Source organism: Lampetra planeri, chromosome 7 (genome assembly GCF_965212315.1).
Source record: "Lampetra planeri chromosome 7, kcLamPlan1.2.h2, whole genome shotgun sequence".
In the NCBI taxonomy this organism is placed as follows: domain Eukaryota; kingdom Metazoa; phylum Chordata; class Hyperoartia; order Petromyzontiformes; family Petromyzontidae; genus Lampetra; species Lampetra planeri.
The window spans coordinates 11678441-11697825 of record NC_136113.1 but is presented as its reverse complement, the minus strand read 5'-3'; the positions used below and the strand labels follow the sequence as shown (position 1 = coordinate 11697825).

At 46.4% G+C, this 19385-nt stretch overlaps 1 protein-coding gene across 1 annotated transcript; it reads left to right on the top strand.

Moving 5' to 3' along the window:
- Window positions 1-177: 177 nt before the first annotated feature.
- On the top strand, window positions 178-9673 carry LOC144720164 (glycine receptor subunit alpha-2-like). The gene is made up of 9 exons (XM_078596671.1): window positions 178-233; window positions 1339-1463; window positions 2883-2950; window positions 4117-4352; window positions 5353-5435; window positions 6395-6532; window positions 7404-7618; window positions 8640-8774; window positions 9454-9673. Exons 1-9 carry the CDS (start codon window positions 178-180, stop codon window positions 9580-9582), a joined length of 1185 nt encoding a protein of 394 aa, XP_078452797.1. The 3' UTR covers window positions 9583-9673.
- Window positions 9674-19385: the final 9712 nt, after the last annotated feature.

Sequence of the window (19385 nt, the reverse complement as noted above, 5' to 3'; positions counted from 1 at the left end):
TGTGTGTCGGTCACGATTCACCTGCTCTACCCACTCGGCGGACGCGTGGGGGATGGGGGACGGACACGCGCGGCATAATTTGCGATGCGTGACGGCGGCTCGCGGTCTGCCTCCTGCCGCTTATAAAGCCCTGCCAAGACATCGCCCCCCGGTCGATCGGCAAAACCCTGCCCGAGCATGGCTCCTCCGGCGATTCGTGCGTGGAGCTTGGTGTGGATCGTGTGCCAGACATGGTAAACGACGGAGGGCTCTGCCCGTGCGGTTATCGCTGCAATCGGTGTCAAATAAAATTGATATCCTGCAACAAATGTAGGCTGTGACAATTGGCTTGAGAATTGAGTGGCGTACGACGGTGTGCGGCACACGTGCCACACACCGGTGTACATCTCGCCACGCGTTAACTATCTCGCCTGCTATACAGGAGGTCGTGGGTTCGATCCCGACCCTGACGCCTGCTGTATATTTGAATTTTGCATGTTCTCACCGTGGTCACGTGGATTTTTCTCTGGGTCCTCCGGTTTTTCTCTCCATGTTTAGAAACACGCGTTTAGAGCATTTGACTGCTCTAAATGTTCACATGATAATCTGCTTCGTTGAACTATCATTTGTGGCCGTTTCCCGATTCCCCTTCCTGAGTGGGCCTTGCCTGGTAAAATAAACATAGTTTGGCTTAGTTTCATTGCTTAGTTTTAGTTGACGATGAGAGTAACCAGTAGCGGAGTTGAGAGGAGGGTGTTGCTTTTACAATAGAGAGTGTTTTTACTGAGAAGCCTCGACCAATGTTTGAATCGCGAAGAGTCCGATACGATTGTACTTTGGGGCGGTGACATGGCCCAGCGGTAACGCGTTTGCCGCTTGTTAATATGTCCGCGGTGTGTATCTAGTTGGCCGCGCTGGTTATTACTGCGGGTGTGTTAACCATACAAACACGTGCCGTCTGCTTCAAAGTGGGCGTTAACAACCCAGTGACATTTTTGGCACAATAAAAATTTGACCAAATTTGAGAAAATGACTGCAAAATTATATAATCGGAAAGCCATAGCAATTGTTGTCCCCTTACTGCAAAGACTGAGCATGAATGGGGACGTTTCGAGACTAGGGGATTTCCTGGGGGAAACCAAGTGGCGATGATACAAAATAAAATTGCAAGTGACTGAGGATTGCGACCACGGCGATGGGGCTTTGGGTCGGTTCGCATGCAGGATTAAAGGCTACTGCAGGACTGTGAGCTCTGCCAATGAGGTCGGTGATGCCTTCATATCATCAGTGGATAGACAATGGCTCATGATGATGGCTGTGTTTTTGTCTGTTACGAATGGATGTCCCGTGTGTGTACAGGATTGCTTTCTCCCAGGAGTCTGAACAGAAGAGGAGGGATATCGTGAAGCGGTCAGGCATAGATGGACTGGATGAGTTGATAAAAGAGTCCAGCTATGATGGTAGACTCAGGCCTAACATGCATGGTGAGTGTGCAATTCACAACAATGCAACGTGAATGTTAGATACAGGATGTCAATCTCTGCATCTGAAGAAGGGATTCACCACTTCATTTTACAAAACTGTTTGCATAGCAATATGTTAGTTGATTTCTAATACCTTGCGATTCATTCTGACCCTTACGTTTCGCGTATGCAAACTACAGACAGTTTACTCGAGGCGTCCAAAGCGTATCAAGCCTGAAGCCGCCGGGTGGCTCAGTGGTAGAAGGGAGCTTCTCGCAATTGGACGGTCTCGAGTTCAAATCCTGGCTGGGAGTTGACGCGGCCCATCCGCCATCCCTCTGGGGCCGATAAAATGAGCAGAACTTTCTGAGGAACTCAACTTTAGTTGTCCGATGGATAGATTCTGTTCCGATATATAGGAATTAGGAATTGCCACCGTTGGCTATGCACTGGAGATGAGCGCTGTCTCGATGCTCTCTTGAGCTGGAAATCACTTTGACTTCTGCTTAACTCTGAAAGGGCTTTCAGAGAATATGGTGTCCGTCATATCATTTTTTTATAGAGCCACTGTAAAGCCCGTTAATGTTTTGACAACCGTTGCTGCGGATAGGCGTGATGAGTATCTCAATGTACCACTCCTCATGATTTAAGTTTTTCCAGTGTATTGGTTCCTCATTTGTAGGTTGTTTGATTAATTGTGTGGATGACCTCTTCAGATGCCAATCAATGAAATGGGTTTCATTGAAAAAATTAGGCGTGGTGGTGTTACAATGACCAAAGCACATGGAATGTACGTGATCGCGTCAGATCTCGGAAGCTAAGCAAGAAAAGGCAGTGCATAAAAATCCACCTTCAACCCACGCTGATCAGCGGGCAAAGTCTGACCAAGTATCCCTCATGGCCTGCAAGGTGTGGGGAAGCCCTCATCCAGGGGTTGATTGACAAACTCGGCAGTGCATATTATACGTTGGTATTTAATCCTCAGTTTAACACGTAGGCTTTCGCGACCAATATCATCCATAGTACAGCACACCAGTGTGTCTGAGAGCATAGCCACATTGTAAATGTTGTGGCATTGTAAATGTTGTGGGCTTGCTCTCCAACACACCGGGGTGCTGTGCTCGTAACGAATGACCATGTTCTGTTTACGTGACAAACATTACTAATTGGCTGTGTCGGGTGGTGGTGGGTTTAACGACACTTCTATATATTCACGCGATCTAACCCAAAACATCTGTATTATATTTAATCCTCGATTTGCCTTTTCTGTGTCTGTGAATTAAATAGTTAAAGTGAATTTACCTATTAAAAATGTACGTTCTAGCTGAACATGCACGTTGTAGTTGTACGACTGCGTGATTGTAGCCGGCATAGTTTTTATATATAAAGGAAGTAATTGATTATATTTCCACCTCCCCAACCCCTCTCTCCCATATTCAGGGTCCCCAGTTCTTGTCAACTGCAGCGTCCTAGTGAAGAGTTTTGGGCCTATAGAAGAAAACACAATGGTAACAGCGCAGGCTGAGCTATCGGGTCACGGGGCCGTGACATGGTCTGGTGACAACACATTCGCACTCGTTGCAGACGGTTCAGGGTTCGAATCCAGCATGCCACCCTCGTTAATACTGTGGGTGTATTAACCGTAAAAATACGCGCCGTTTGCATCGCCGTGGGCATTAAATACTGTATCATGTGACGTCATTAAAAACGTGTAGGCCATTGTGAATTAAAAAAAAAATGGCACATTATTGAATCAAGGATAAGTGGAGTAATATTACAAATAACCCCACGGTTATTGGTCCCCCACATCTCCACGGATAAGAGAAGTTCTCCTGTTTCAGGAGTCGGGCTGATTTGGCGATTAAGTTTCACTCGCACATAGAAGACAAACGCACAAGAGAGCAACTTGCATTCGATTCACTTACAGAAACATATCGCAGTCCGTGTTTAATTCACTAAGCAGCATTAATGGCAATTGCTTATGATGTTGACTGCAATAAATTGATGACTCTAAATTGTGGTTGTGTTATGAAAGTGGAACTTTACAAGATATCTGTTAAGTCTGATGGCACCGTTGTGGAATAAGCTCGCATCCACAAAATCTTCAATCTTAACCATCGAAATAAAAGTCTATTTCGGAGAATGAATCAGTAACTACCAATTATTATTTACACTCGAAGTGCAGGTGACTATCATAATTATTCCAAATATACTGTGATAGCTATGCTGTATCTGAACGTACGATTTGATTCTGTGTTATCGTTGTGCACACCTATAATACATCCAGCACTCTGTCAGTAAGGGTTGAATCGTGTGGATAATTGTTAAACTCGCAAACTCACTGGGCTACAAGTTAGCCAGAAGATCACAATACAGCATGCGCATTAGTGAATCCATCTGTGTGAAGCTTTGAGTGTATCTCTCCATGCACGGGGTTTCCTCGGGGTACTCCGGTTTCCTTCCACACAAAGTTGCGAAACGGGACTCAAGATAAATAAGGTCAAAACAAAGGCCCTGTACAATAGCACCACTCAGTGACACGGCGGCTGTTATCAGCTTCAGAGAATGTCTCTTCGAGGTGCAGAGACGATTGGCTTGATGTTCGCGGCTACAACGGCGGTGACAATTCTCGTGCCACGTGCGCGTGAATCGTTTTTGGTTTATTTGTGCGTAGGACTACATGGTGTTGATATACCTGCAGCAGAGCTGGATTGACTCTCGCATTGAGAGCATTTACTCTGCCGGACACTATCAAAAGGACTTCTTGGACCTCGCAAACAACTACATCGACACCGTGTGGACGCCCGACCTCTTCTTTGAAAACGAGAAGAGTGCAGCATTCCATAACGTCTCCGCGAAAAACACGATGCTGAGAATATTCAGAAACGGAGCCGTGTTCTACTCCATAAGGTCAGATGTATGGAAATGAGTGTCATATGTGTACGTGTGTGTATATATGTATGGCGAGCGGTGGTGTAGCGGTTAGTGTGCTGCGCTACGAACCCGGCGCCCCGAGTTCGGTTTCTCGCTCACGGCCAACACCAGTGAAGGTTATGTGAACTGGTCCGGGGCCTCACCTAGGTCGACTCAGCCTCAAATTAGTACCTGGTGCAGTGTGTAAACATCGCCACGAGGTGCTGGCCACCCACTCCTTCGTCTGCCATGCCAGCATTCATCGGTGCTCGATAACAACACTTGCCCAAACAGTCTGTTAAGGCTTTCATGTCAAAGTTGTGATGTAATAGACACGAGGTAGCGCGTTTCTTGAATCGAGTACGGTTATAAGAGCTGGGGGAAAGAGGCCTTTGCAACGAGACGCTTTTGCAGTATTTAAGCAACAATAATATAACGGGACATTTTGGCAGTGTCATTGTAAAAAAATAAGAATAGGCTTTACCCTTTCTGACAATAAAACAGGTGCTGACATGTTCAAACACCAAATATAAACATTTTGCATGGAATTAAGTCTGCATTAACCACACGTACTTGTGGGAAAACAATGCAAACAAACATCCTCTGTCAAATACAACACCCGAAACGTCGTGATTTATTTTATTTTATACCCACGTGACTTTACCGAAAGAACCAAAGAGTATGAATTCCTGCAGTCACGAACGCTTCAAATCAATCTTAACACCTGTTTCATTGCCGGAAAGGGTATATAACCTAACATAATAATTAGAATAAAGAATGCGTGTGTGCGACGTGTGGGCAATCCAATGAACGCGTGCTGCACCGCGCGCGCGTGTTGCAACACGTGTAGATGCGTGTGCCCACGTGTTGTGGGAACGGAGGCGTCAGCCACACTCACACAATTCCCGGGAGATGCGTGGTTTTAGTCTTCGCGTGGCATTCTCCGCATTCGTACGAAAGAAAAAGCGGTTCGTTACGCGCCTTGTCTTTTTTCCAGATTGTCACTGACCCTCGCTTGTCCTATGAACCTGGAATATTATCCGTTGGACACCCAGGAGTGCACAATAAACCTGGAGAGCTGTGAGTGACACCGCAATGTGAAGTTAATAACACACATTGTAGGGTTTGTAAAGCGCACAGTTTATGTTCGCTCCGAGCTAGCGAGAGAGCAAGATTCAGAGGCACGGGAAACCAGAGCCGAGCGGGAAGGCAGTCAGAACGGGCGCTACCAACACTTACACAAGTTCTGTGGCCCTATATTGGGATGCTTCACCAAGTTACTTTCTGAGAGAGTTTATATGTGGAAGGAAACCCACGTGTGCGTGTGAAGTAACATTCAATTCCCCGTCCGTGTGGATATCAATCCGCTTGCTGTATTGCCGTAAAACCCTCGCCGTATGCGCGACAGGGAGCCTTCGACGTCTGCTGGTAGGGGAGAGAGTTTCCCTAGTTTGTGTGATCCACCAACTCTCGTGACGTTCAACGCAGCTGGTTCGATAGCGATTCGCTATTTTCATTCAGCCACATGCAACCCCTGATAATACCTACCTTCATTGATCTTTTTTTCTCTATTCGGACGGTGGATAATTCTAACTTTTGGTTATTAAACCTCCGGCCCACATACAATTCACAATTATAGCGGTACCGTGGGCTGCCTTTGGGTTTGTAATTGTCAGTCGGCAAGGGCAGTGGGTCCGAACTGCTGCTGCTCTGCAAGGCTCTGTAGAGAAGTGGTTCGCGGAGCCGTTGCGCATACAATCTTGTTTTGACAGAACACCAGAATGTATGACTGCACGGTGGCTGCGAAATTTTAGTTTGAGGATTGAACGGGGTCTGCAAGCTGCGTTGAGAATCGCTGATTTAGAATGAATATATTGATACTCTGCACGCGTTCGACTACTTGTGTGTGAATAGATATGAAAGAACATCCCAACGATACCATTTGATTTATGTTGACATCCTTATCTATTTGCATTAATGTTATTACGTTGACTGTGTTTTGAGATTCACGTTTGTGGGTTTTACTGTGGATCTACCAGTTGGATACACGACTCAAGACCTCATTTTCCAGTGGAACGAGAAAGAGCCTCTCGTTGTAGCTACAAACCTCTACACTCCTAAGTTCAAGCTGTCTAATCACACAGACCTGGGCGACTGCTCCAAAGAGTACTTGACTGGTAAGCACTTTAAGAAATCAACCTGACTCTGATCATCCTGCACGTCACAACCCGTCTAGGCTGCCTCACGAATGAGTGCAGCCGTGATGGGTTTCACGCTTCCAAGTCGTTTTTTTGTACATTCGCCAAAGAGATAGAGTGGTAAAATCAGGCCATGTGCAGGTGCTGGATGGATTGTTGCATCGCAGGAACGTGCAAGGTGGTGGCGGCTTGGGGAGGCCTTTATACAGCAGTGGAATGACCATGGGCCATGCCTGATGATGATGATAAGTTGGTTCTTCGATTGCCTTAAATTGGCCGGTTGCAATGTGGTGCAATGTCGCTCTATCATAAAGTTAAAACGGCTGGATCCACCGACTCCATGGCAAGGGGGACAGAACTCATGAAAGCCACGGCAGCAGTTTTAATTTGCACCCAATTAATGCGTGTTGCATATATGTTTGTTATGCACAACAATAATGTGTTTTTACGTCCTATTGCCATGAAGCAAAATCAAACTAAGTGGGCTCGTGAAGGGCCCATCGCTGGGGTGATGGCCATTGGTGGAGACTGACGTTAGAATAGTACCCAAAGAGTAATGCACCTCAGGAAATTACCACTGCATTGCGATAAATATGTATGTTGAACTTATTTCGCATCATATGTAGCCAACCATGTTCATTGGAGGCGCGGGAAATATGCCTCCTTTCCATGTTTGACTCTCGACATAAAAAGACCATGTGGGCAATTAGAAGAAGGCATACGTTGTCTCCATATTTATTTTGCTATTTTGCTACTTTTATTCCGAGAAGTAGTGTGCAGGTGTGAGATAATTTATGGCATCGCAGGACCACAATGGTTATACTGTGGATGCCAACTGGCTTATTTGCAGGTACGCATTCTTGCATCAACGCCACCTTCTATCTGCACCGTGACATGGGCTACTACCTCGTCCAGATCTACTGTCCCAGCTGCCTGCTGGTCATCATCTCCTGGCTCTCGTTCTGGCTCAGCGTTGAATCCACGCCGGCTCGCGTGAGCCTGGGGATCACCACCATCCTCACCGTCACCACGCAGATGACCTCGGCGAATGCCGCCCTGCCCAAGGTGCAATCCTCATTTTCCACGCCGAGCACCCTTCGACTCTCTTCGCTTTTCGCCGACGTGTGGACCATCGTGTGGACAAAGACAAAGATCCACCGTATAGCCTTAGCAGACTATAGGGGCAAGTGCTGTTAGCGAGCACCTATAAAGGCCGGCACGGCACACGAGGGGGTGGGTGGCCAACACCACGCCCGGCCGCCTTTGTCTCCCTAGTGGCGATGTTTACACATCGCACCAGGTACTCATATGAGGCTGATTCGACCTAGGGGAGGCCCAGGACCGGTTCATCATTACGCTCACGGTCTCCAACATGTGATGCTGTAGGGGTGCTCCGTTCTCGCAAAATGCCGCCACCACTAAATGAAAGCATGTTCGTACGTGGGGAGGTGGGGGGGTAAGGCACCCCCTGCCCCCACGCTAGTTACGCTACTGGGATACTGGGATCCATGTTTGAATCTGAGCCAGTTTTGCAAAAACACTTAAAACAGTGTTGATAAAAAAAACTCTATTATGGATGATATTGGTCGCGAAAGCCTGCGTGTTAAATTGATCCAAGGAGCTGACTGTGTATTATCCGCACGGCGCAATCGTGATAAATTGGACTCATGAGAGTGCGTGAGAATAAGGGTGCAGACTTACAGCATGGACCAGAAACACGGGCACTGCTCAAAATTTTCAAGGTCAAAACCTCTGAAAAGTGAGGACAGCCATGAAGCACGGAGGCAGAGTCAAGTGAAATTAGTTTCTTGCATACCAGTGCCACTTTGCGGGAAAGTGAACGGTGGTTGTCCTCGCTCCCCGCCATAGTAATGTGGAACCTCAAGGTTGTAAACAAGAGATGAGCACTGCTTCATTGCTCATTTGAGTAAGACTTCACTTTGACTAATGAAGCTGTGATGAATGGTTTTGGTGCGGAGGGGGCATTACCCAACAGTGGATATACAACGACTGCCACCACCGCCGCCGACGCTGCTGCTGCTGATGAGCCGAACTCTGCGCCTAATGCCCACGTGTCCCCGTGCAGATGTCCTACATCAAAGCGATGGACGTGTGGATGGCCGCGTGCCAGGTGTTCGTGTTCGCTGCTCTTCTCGAGTCCACCGTGGTGAGCGTGACGAAGCAGCACGTCATCAGTGGCAAGGCGGAGACCAGGGATCAGGTGCGGGCACGTTTCGCTGTTTCGCTGTTTAAGATTCGAGTGGTTTTTCTCTCGATTCTGTCTTTGACTATTTGTGTAAAAAAAGTATGTTTAGTTTTTTTCACGCGGAATGTCTCCGAATTATTGTGTAACACGTTTGATTATACTTTTTCGCATGCATACTTCTCAACTATTGGGTAAAACCGTTTTTTTAAAATGTATGCAAACATTTTTTTACGTGAAGTTTAATCCAGAGCTAAAAACAGAGGTGGTGGGGTTATGGAGAATCCAAATATAAACTCCAATTTGCAAGTTTTTCAATGTGCAGGACTTCTTTGTTCAGGGACTTGTTTTTCAATCCCTTGTACGACGTGGCGGGGTATAATCGGTCTCGCTCATTGGGCAGGGTCAGACAAAACGTCAAAGCTCGTGTAAGCCTTGTGCTAGGCAGCTAAACGTACGACCTCCGTCGTCAATCAGCCACATGATTGGTTCATCTCCCAACTGACAGACACTGACAGCAACTGACAGCAGCGAGTGCGGGCAAGGCTCCTTACATGCGTCTAGGATGTTGCATACACCGTCGGTGTCTTTGCCCATCTGCGTGCAATCTACCAAATGTCACCTGCTGATGATGTTTCTTACAACAATGGTACGACGAGTAACAGCCGCGTCGTGAAATGTGACCGTGTCCACGCAGGCCCGTGAGAGATCGCTGGTGCGATCCCGTCAAATCGACTACATCTCACGCGTCCTCTTCCCGCTGGCCTTCGTGATATTCCTCACCACCTACTGGTTCTCCTACAAGAACACACCCTTCTTCGATTAGCGCTGCAGCAAGAGAGAGGCCCTCCTCTGCTGGACATACTCGACCGCGCCTTTCAATGTTGGGCCATCCAACGCGCACATTGCCATCCACGTTTAAGTAATGCATTGCCACGATGCATAAAAAAACATGAAATTACTGTGTGGCGTTCTGCGGACGGTGGCCCTCTTGGACGAGGTAATCTGTGGATAAGAGGCGTTTTGTGCAAAGTGGCTCACGTGCAGCTTTTCGTGCGTGCAACCGCATCGATCTACGTAACCACAGCGATAACCAGGTTAATACCCAGGCCACTGTTGTAGATGCGACTCATCTTCTTCTCTTGAGTTCTCACCCGGTTGAACAACAGTAACTTGACAGGACATGGGCGAATTCCCGTGGGGATTTCGCCATGTATTGCGGTAATAAATGTGGCAACTGAATCATTATCATGGTTGTGGACAATGTGAGTACTGGAGAGTATAATAAAATAAACGAGCAGAAAATTCGCAGCGTTCACATATCTATCGCTCCATGGATACAAAAACGAATTTACTTAAACATCCCATCTAGTAGTGCATAATTTAAGCTACATTTATTAATGAATCACAAACATTGGTTAATCACAAGCAAAGTCGGCACTGCTTTCACCATTCAGTTTCTCATTTGGAAAGTCAGGCTTGACATCCAGAGTTAGGCTTGTCTGGAATCTATGCTAGTGAACTGTCAGATGTTTAGATATGGATCTTGGTTCAATGCAAAACGGAATAACATGTAACACAACATAGTAATTGGCGTGGTTGTAGAGACTATAAGTAACAAAGACTATGACGTTTATATTATTGGTTATTTCGGTAAAGTCACGTAGAAGGGAAATAATAAAATAATACAAAGTATAAACAATACAAATTATCACGACGTTTCGACTGCAACAGCAAGAAATTTTACTTTACCGAAAGAACCAAGAATATGAATCCCTGCAGTCACGAAAATTTTAAATCAAAACTATGACGTTTCTAAAAGTGTTTTAAATAGATGACAATATATTCCAATACTCAGCTGCCTGGGTTTTAACCAGATCTAAATCGTATGACCATATTACTCATACTAGCTTGTTTGCCCGGCCTAGGATGGAAGCTGTAATATTTACGAAAAAATTGAGCAGAGTATAATTGTATCTTGTGTAAATTTAATGGCGGTGAATCTTGCACGAAAGTATGTCATCAAACACTTCACTGCATTTCACTGTATTAATGGAAGTGATTCTTGCACAAAACGAAGTCATAAGACACGTCACTGCATTTCAATGTAGCATTGTATTTATGGCAGTGAATCTGGCACAAAACGAAGTCATAAAACACTTCACTTCATTTCACTGTATTAATGGCAGTGATTCTTGCACAAAACTACGTCATTAAACACCTCACTTCATATCACTGTAGCACTGTATATAACTGACCTTCAATTTGTTCAAATTCCCTGCTCTGATATTTTATCCTCTTCTGCTTTCGGTCGCTGGGGTTGAAATAAATTGGAATTCGATACAATATCTGTAAAGTCACCGAGAAAAGTCTATTTTACCATAATGTAGAAGCATAATTAGACTTACCTTTTGTTTAAAGTGCTGAAGCAATAAATAAAGACACCAAATCCACTTTGTTGCTGCGTAGAATTATTTATTAGATTCACTTTCAATAAAGAAACCTCAAACTTAAAGCGAATTTGCGAAAAAAATTCCGCTCGACCTTCTGCGTGAGTGTAAACATCCACCCTATCATGAATATTAATGACGGGGGGGGGGGGTGCGGCATGTGGAGTGACGTCACGCGCGTTACACACAAACAGACATTCTTGGCTCTTTATAATACTAATTATTTCGTCCCTGCATTGATTTCCTGTCAAGTACAGAATTGACATCAACATTCTACTTCTCACGTTTAAGGCCTTCATTTGGCTGGTTCCTAGATATATCACCGCTCTGCTCAAGTTGTATGTATCACCGCGAAAACTTAGGTCGGCTGATTCTGGTCTACTCATCATCCCAAAGACAAGACCGTGGTGGTGGTGGTGGTGTTGTTCGATGAGAAAAGGAGTACTCAGCAGCCAGGCTCCGCGATTGTCAAATCCTCTTCCTCGGTCCATTGAGGATTCTGAATCTGTTTCACTTTTGAAATCACCGTCTTAAATCGCACCTATTTGTACTCCAGGCTTTCCCTGTAACTCAAGATTGAAAAAAAAATTGTCCTGCTTGGATTACTCTGCAACCATTATAATTCGCTTTTATCATAGTTCTTAATTTTATTGGAACTTTCAGAGTCGTCATTGATATTGTTATTAGTATTAGCTTTCTATTTCGCTTAAATTTAACCTATATTTTGGAGTGTAGTTTTATTTTCATGTAGAGCGCTTTGAGATACTTCAATATAAAAATGCGCTTTATCAAATAGAGGTTATTAGTATTATTAGTATTATGATGCGGTCATAAAGAGTTGTGCTGCATGCTTGTCGCCTTTTTTCTCCCTGTCTGTTAACGACGGCGTATGGAGCAGGTACACACACACACGCACACACACATGCACATACACACACACGAACACACACACGCAAACACGCACACACACACACGCACACACACACGCACACACGCACACACACATACACACATACACACACACATACACACACGCACGCACACACGTACGCGTAGATGCCGTTGTGTAGTCACTCACGGCAAGTTCATCGCTGCTTGCTTGTTGTCGGGTTGTGTAAAGCACATTCATGAGTTGTCTGAAAATGTGATCCTTGTCTCTCCAAACGTGTCATGCAATGATCATATACATAACTTCAGAGTATATGAAAACTGCGTAAACGTCTTACACACTTTAACCATATTGCATATATCATAGGATGTACTGGCAAAGCCGTTCAGAGGCTAACATTTTCATGAAGTGAATCATATTTCGGAATTGTAACAAATAGTAAATGTGCTTAGATTTATGATTCATGGTTTTAATTTCAGTAATTGTATCAATCGTGAGCCTCCATTCAGTGTGTTGTCCACCGGTATTGGAGCCATGCACACTGGCCGGATAGAATCTCAGAGTTACCGCCAGCTCGAGTCAGCGTTAGTCAAGAGGCCGAGTTTATAATTCAGGATTGCATTAAAACGAAAATAAAAAAAATATTTTGTGGCTTGCTTTATTAAAACACTCATCAACACCTGAATTTTGTGATTTGAAATGTGAAGGCTGAAGGAAATTATGCTCAACGGTCAAGTTTTTCAATATGCTACACCCCTGTCTACACAGCAGTTTAAATGGATACATGACAGCCAGTTATCGGCAGATCGTGGGAGGTGGGGGGAATGGGGGTACTTCCATCTCTTCCAACGCGTCTGGTCGACGTAGAAGATTGGACCAAAAACACTGCGGAGTTCACTCTTTTAAACGCCCTTCCACCAGTGCGCAATTGCTGTACATTTACTTGATTGGCCACCACCAAAATTGCATTTAAAATTCCACTTGCGCCAGAATACAAAAATGTATTGCTGCAAGCCACGCACAGCGGTCACTGTGGATATCCCCTGGGCCATCTGCGGGCTGTGGAGATCACCTGGTGCACAGGTCATGGCCTCTGCAACTTAACCTCGCCTTTGACGAGGCCAGCGATGGCACGTTCGTCGCTTGAGGTTCACGGTTCGGTTCTGAAAGTCACCCTGGTTAATACTGCTGGGGTTTTTTTTAAACCGTCAACACGCGCAGTGTGCTTCGGTGGACATTAAACACATTCCTGCGGAATGGTCAATAGCCAGGGTCAACAGCGGCGTGGTGTATTCCGCAATATGGCCGACTGTGAGCGCGGGCACAAGCTGGCGTGAGTAGGTTAAACGTTGAGTTTTATAAGGGCACCACGGGGTGACCAGCCCCTCCCCACCCAGCCCCAACCCTCCCACCCCCCACCCAGCCCCACCCTCCCCACCCAGCCCCTCCCCACCCTCCCCTTCCACCCAGCCCCACCCCTCCCATTTTTGGATGCACGACGGACGGGCGGACGGACACAATAATCTCCTGTGGGCTGGTGTAACCAGGAGGTTCCTACCAGTAATATCCCGTATTGTTCTCTGAAGAAATGTAGGCTATTTGGGCCCAGATTTTAATAATTATGCACACATCACTTATTTTGGATATACAGCAGTCGCAGTTCCCTACTGCGAAAACTTGGCAGGACCCTCCTCAAATAGAGTTCATGGGTAAACGATTGCGACAGTGGATAGGGTGGAGAGCGATCGACCGACCGATTCAGATTCAGCATTTGGAGAAATGGCCGTGGCAACTATGCACTTGTTGTCCTGGGTATGACTCGCAGGCTCAACCTTCCTTGCTATTATCATTGCTCGTCGTTGTTGATTATGGGCTTCAACGCGCGGTGCCGTTTGTAGCCGAGAGAGAAAAAAAGCAACAATTGTGTGGAGAGCGACGCTTAGTACCGCAAAAGGCACGGACCCTTCTGTAGTTATTTGGTTAATGAATCAGACGAACCGCGCGCCGTGATTGTGAAGCCACGCGGTCAAAACGCAAGGCGCAACGTATCGCGAAAAAGCCACGGGCCCCGACGTGAAGTGATCAACTCAGCAAAGTGGCGACGCGATGTTTTGCCAAGGTTGTGTCTCCACGTAAAACGTGCGAGTGTGCATTTATACAACCCACACCGTGTCTGGGAGTTATTTTGTTCTCTGCAGTTATGGTTCAGCACAAGCAAACGGTTTCGACATTCGGGTTTTCTCAAACCAATACTGGTGAACTTCCAGACGTTTATATCCAAGGACCAGTGCACCACCACGACCGCCCCCCGGTGGCGGTTATGCACGCCCATAACCCAGCACTATGGAGGCAGTGAGGCTTGGTGGATCACACAAATGTTGCGAAACTCCTTTCCCGTGGGCGTCGATGTGCCCCGTATTCTGACTTGGCCAGGAGAAAACGGCACGGCAAATTCTGGACGAATGTCACCTGTCCCTTACGTATGAGTGTTGCCCCCTTGCATGCGTTGATTTTCTCCGGGTGCTCTGGCTTCCCCGCCCCCCCCCCCCCCTACATATAACACATCATTTTGCTGAAAACATGACCGCGTTACACCAACGGCGTTGACCGACACAGCCAACAACTGTCCGGGCCACGCATTTATCGGGCGAAGGCGGCAGCGACGAAAGCGGCGAAGAGGACAGCGACGCCGAGATGAGTCCACTCACTCCCAGAACCGCCAGTCCGGAGCTCTCACTCTCCGCTGCTTTTATCCTACTTGGCGTGGCCTGGCTCCGCCCTGGCCGCGCCTCCCTTCTCGAACCCAATAGAGGGTTCCAGGGGCTACCCGATGAGGTCTTCTGTGACCCTTACCCCAGTTCTTCCGCCCTGCCGGCCCACCCGTGTATATGCTCGACGGCGTGTGCGCTAACTGTCCACCGCAGTTGCCGCTGCTGGACAGTAGTCGGCGCTGTGTCACTACACATATATAGAGGACCTCAGAGCGTGGACAAGTGTGTGCGCCGGTCCATTGCCTGACAGCCTTCCCGTTTGTCTGTGGTTCCTCCTCGCTCTTCTGAATCGTTCTCTCTCCGAGCGGGAGCAAATACTGTGTGCAATACAAGTTCACACGATGATGAATTATTACATTGGCCCAAAGTTCACTTCCAGAAGGTCGTGTGGCCGATTGGTATTAAAAGATAAAAAAAAAATGTATAGAGAGACATATGGGAAGGAGACGTACTGTCTGTATTTGTTGTGTAACATTATATGTTTTATTTGTAAATAAAGTGATTAATGACCGTAACATGGAACCCTTGCAACATTTACTTTGGTGTGCTGCTATCACATTGGATTACCGCGGACCTAATTGGCCGTGTGTGTCGGGTGACCGGATGACACGTGCGGATGACACGTGTTTTTACTCACCTGATGTACGTACTTGAGGGCGTTCACGCATACACGAGGGTATTCTGTCACCTAACAAGACATGGCTCGCTTAACATTTTAAAGTAACCTTCTTCCATGTTAGAGTTCTGCCATCCCAAATAGATTGTTTTCTACTTTAAGTCATAATACATTTCTTGGTTTACAGAGCGTTATCATGCAGATTGCATCTCTAAACGCTGTGGGGTTTGTCACGCACAGAGGCACGAGTAACTACAGACGCGCGGGATGGCAGCTAGAACGGATGCCAACAATTGCCTACGGTTCTGTGTTCCTATATTGGGGGTGTTTGGATAACTCCATTAAACAGTGTTTGTAAGCGTGGGAAAAAAGCGGAGTACGCGGAGAAAACGTACGTGTGCGAGCGGGGGGTAACGCTCAATCTTCTCACAGATGGAATACAGATGGAAATTAATACAATTGCTGTACTTCCATACCCTGGCAAGCTCGGATGGTGACGACTCCGTGTGATCCAACAACCCCTTTACCGATTCGAAGCTTTCGTGACTGCAGGAATTACTCTTTGGTTCTTTCGGTAAAGTCACGTAGAAAGAAAATAAATGTAAATAATAATAGAATATCATAATAATAATGCATTATAATATTATTTAATTCATTTCATGTATTTTCTTTATACGTGACTTTACCGAAAGAACCAAGAACATACTTGCTCTTATTTGTACCCATTCCCATCGCTCGCGGTTTCGTTGTAGGACACGCGCATAACTCGCGCCTCTGCGAGTGGCCTCGTCGGGGAAGATGTCGGGAAGTGGCCGTCTCCGTGGTTTGGCCACACGAGCCGCGTGTGGCCACCCTGCAATGCCCCCTCCCCCCCCCCCCGTGTCGTTCAAGTCCGAGCCACTTCTGCCCAGCCCGTGAGCTGGGTGGGCTTTCTGCGCGGCGGTAAACGTTTTCGTTATTGTAGACTCGCTTGCCCCGTAAAGCCTCACTCTCGAGACTCGTTCAGGAGGGTCCTGCCAAGTTGTCGCGGGATGGATCGGATGTTGCAATGCGCTGGTTTGTCAAAGTCAAGTGATTTGCGGTGAAATTCGTCATTTTTTAATGACAGCGCGGGTTCTGTAACCGTCCACTGTGAAGAAGACTGCGAGTAATGTGTAATAGTCCACGGACACACCACAGGATCGAGTGATGTGTTAAGTACACGTTTATTAAGAACAACACATTACTGCAAATGTCCTCTGCACCGTATTTTGAAAAATAAAATATCCCAACGTATCTGGTGTCCAGAGTGGTGTGTGCGTGTGTGTGTGTAGTGCGCTCGGGCGAAGCTTGCATAATGCTCGTAGCTGGATGTTTAATGGCGTCTGTCTATCAGCACGCCTTCAATAACTGCCTCTGGCCAGGGTGAGCACTCGAAAGTGGACGATAATAACAACATAGCGCCTCTCTTAAGCCCGACGCAAACACTAACGGGCAGCAGGTGCTGCAGATGCTGCTGCTGACACGTGCTCGCTTCCGACACGACGCACGCCCCTCGTTTGTTTTGTGGCAGCTGCTCTTTTCACCGCTCACATTGGGCCCCATTACCAAGGTCGCACTTATCAAGTGCAAATAGTCTCGCCAACAATTGACGCTGAAAGGCAATCTGCGATATGTCCACTGATCCAATATCGAAAGTGGACAACAGGATACGCGGCACAATTACATCTTTATTAAAGTCAACCTAAATATTTTGCACATGCGTGTATTCTGTAACGTTTTCCAACGTGTGATTGTCTTCCCGAGTATTTTTGTTACAATGAATGCACGCTATCTGCTATGTCGTATGTATGAGAAACGTTACAGAATTTTTTGCGTGTGCGTGCTTTTTCTGCCTTGGTTTTAATAAACACGAACTTTCGTTAAATTTCGTCACTATGAACATTTCGCAAATTCTCTCATAAGCTCATTTCCTGAAACGTCACCTATTTCATATTTTCGCTTTGAGCGCCACACCATGTGATTGACGGATGAAAGTTTAAGTGAATCCTCCAGGCTCGACGACGTTGCATCACGCGAGGCATCACACTCGCTGGTTGTTCTTTTTTTCACTCCATATTTTCCAGAATGCTGTTAATCTGACTCGGACCAGAGATCATTGGTGGAAGGCACGACCACTTGAGTGCAATATACGCCTATCAATAATAACCATATTCGCCCATAATTATACACAGCTGCCGGAATATTATTAAGTCCTGGATTCTTATAATCATACGAGCAGGTTTGTAAGTAGCATGAGGACAGAAAAAGGCGAGATGGATATCCCATGCCAAAGTAGACAGAGATCTGGACTGTTCTGGACTCTTCCAGCTGACATCAAGCACTGATTACAATTCCGAGTCGCCTTGTCTCTCGCTGACGGCTGGAGCTGAAATGAAACCATAAGTGCTCACGTTATCACGCTCATAGCGCAGGGCTTTTATCACGAAGGAAGGCACTACTGTCTTTTCAAATACACGATCTGGATTTTCAGTTTGCACATACATAATCACATAGTCACTTTAAGATGTTTTCTTGTTCATGTTTTTGTTTTTTGTTTGTTGCGGTTGCACCCGATTCAAGAGCCGAGTGGCTCACAGGGCTATACCTAATACATACACTTGAAACTTGAATCAGTAGGGGGCGATGTTGCTATGCGCAAATCCCATATCGAGTAATGTTCAGGTAATTTTTCAAATTTGACAGATTCGGACCGTGACTCCTGCACGCAATGGCTCACTGCTATTTTTCTAACGACGCCACTGGATCGTTGAGGTCCACTGTGAAGCAGACGGCGGGTCGAGTTACTGGTTAAACACCAGCGGTGTTAACCAGGGCGGCCCCGGAGCTCGAACCGCGACGGGCGGAGATGGGTGGAGACTGAGCTGAGCCCATGGGGTTTCAGAGGTCGCGGCTATATTAACTCGTGGCGCCGGTCGCGTCGCGCTGACGAGGGCTTGGAGGCGGCGAGGAGGATGGCTGGCGTGGCCGTGCTGTGCGTCTCGGCGTGGTTCATCTCTCTCTTTAGGTAACAGAACAACAACAACAACGACTGACTTAAAACTTTCGTGACTGCAGGAATTCATATTCTTTGGTTCTTGCGGTAAAGTCACGTAGATAGAACAATTATAATAAAAAAGAAAGTGAATAAAAATATAATAAAAAATAATATGTTTCTATCTACGTGACTTTACCGAAAGAACCAAAGAATATAACAACAACAACAACGATGGAAACCACACTGCGTCGTCGTATTCCCATTACCACACCCATACTAGACCGTTTCTCGCACAATGATGGTATGTACTGGTTGTTCTATAGATAGCCTCGCCCCCGCCATATGACTGTGGAATGTTGAGCACCGGTTCAGGGCTGTTGATAGGATATGGGCATTGCTTTAATGGTCATTTTTTATCCAGGAAATCACTGCCTTTGACTTGTTTTATGATGTGTTTTTGGGTTGTATTGCGTATTTTTGGGCACGATATCCAACGTTTCGCTCCATGTGCTCAGAAGAATCTTGAGGAACTGAACATTCTGCTCCACCGTGCCGCATTGGACCTTCTCCAGGAACCTAATTCAAACGTCGGACATCATCCCGAGAAAAACGCGTGTCAACCCGAAAACGCATCACAGAGCCATACGGCACAATCGCGAAAGGGCTACATAGGCCTGTAGTGTTGGTCATCAAGCCATCGTTATTACTACACGTTTTTAAACGTGTATTAAATCTAGAATTGTTTAAATTGGCGGAAAAAAAGTGCGTTAAGTTGGAATGCTCGGGTGAACGGAGAGGGTAAAGCAAACCCCATCTGAGACATCACTTCGGTGACGAGATGTTAACTACCTCGCCTGGTAAGCAGGGTTCGATCTCCATCCGGACGC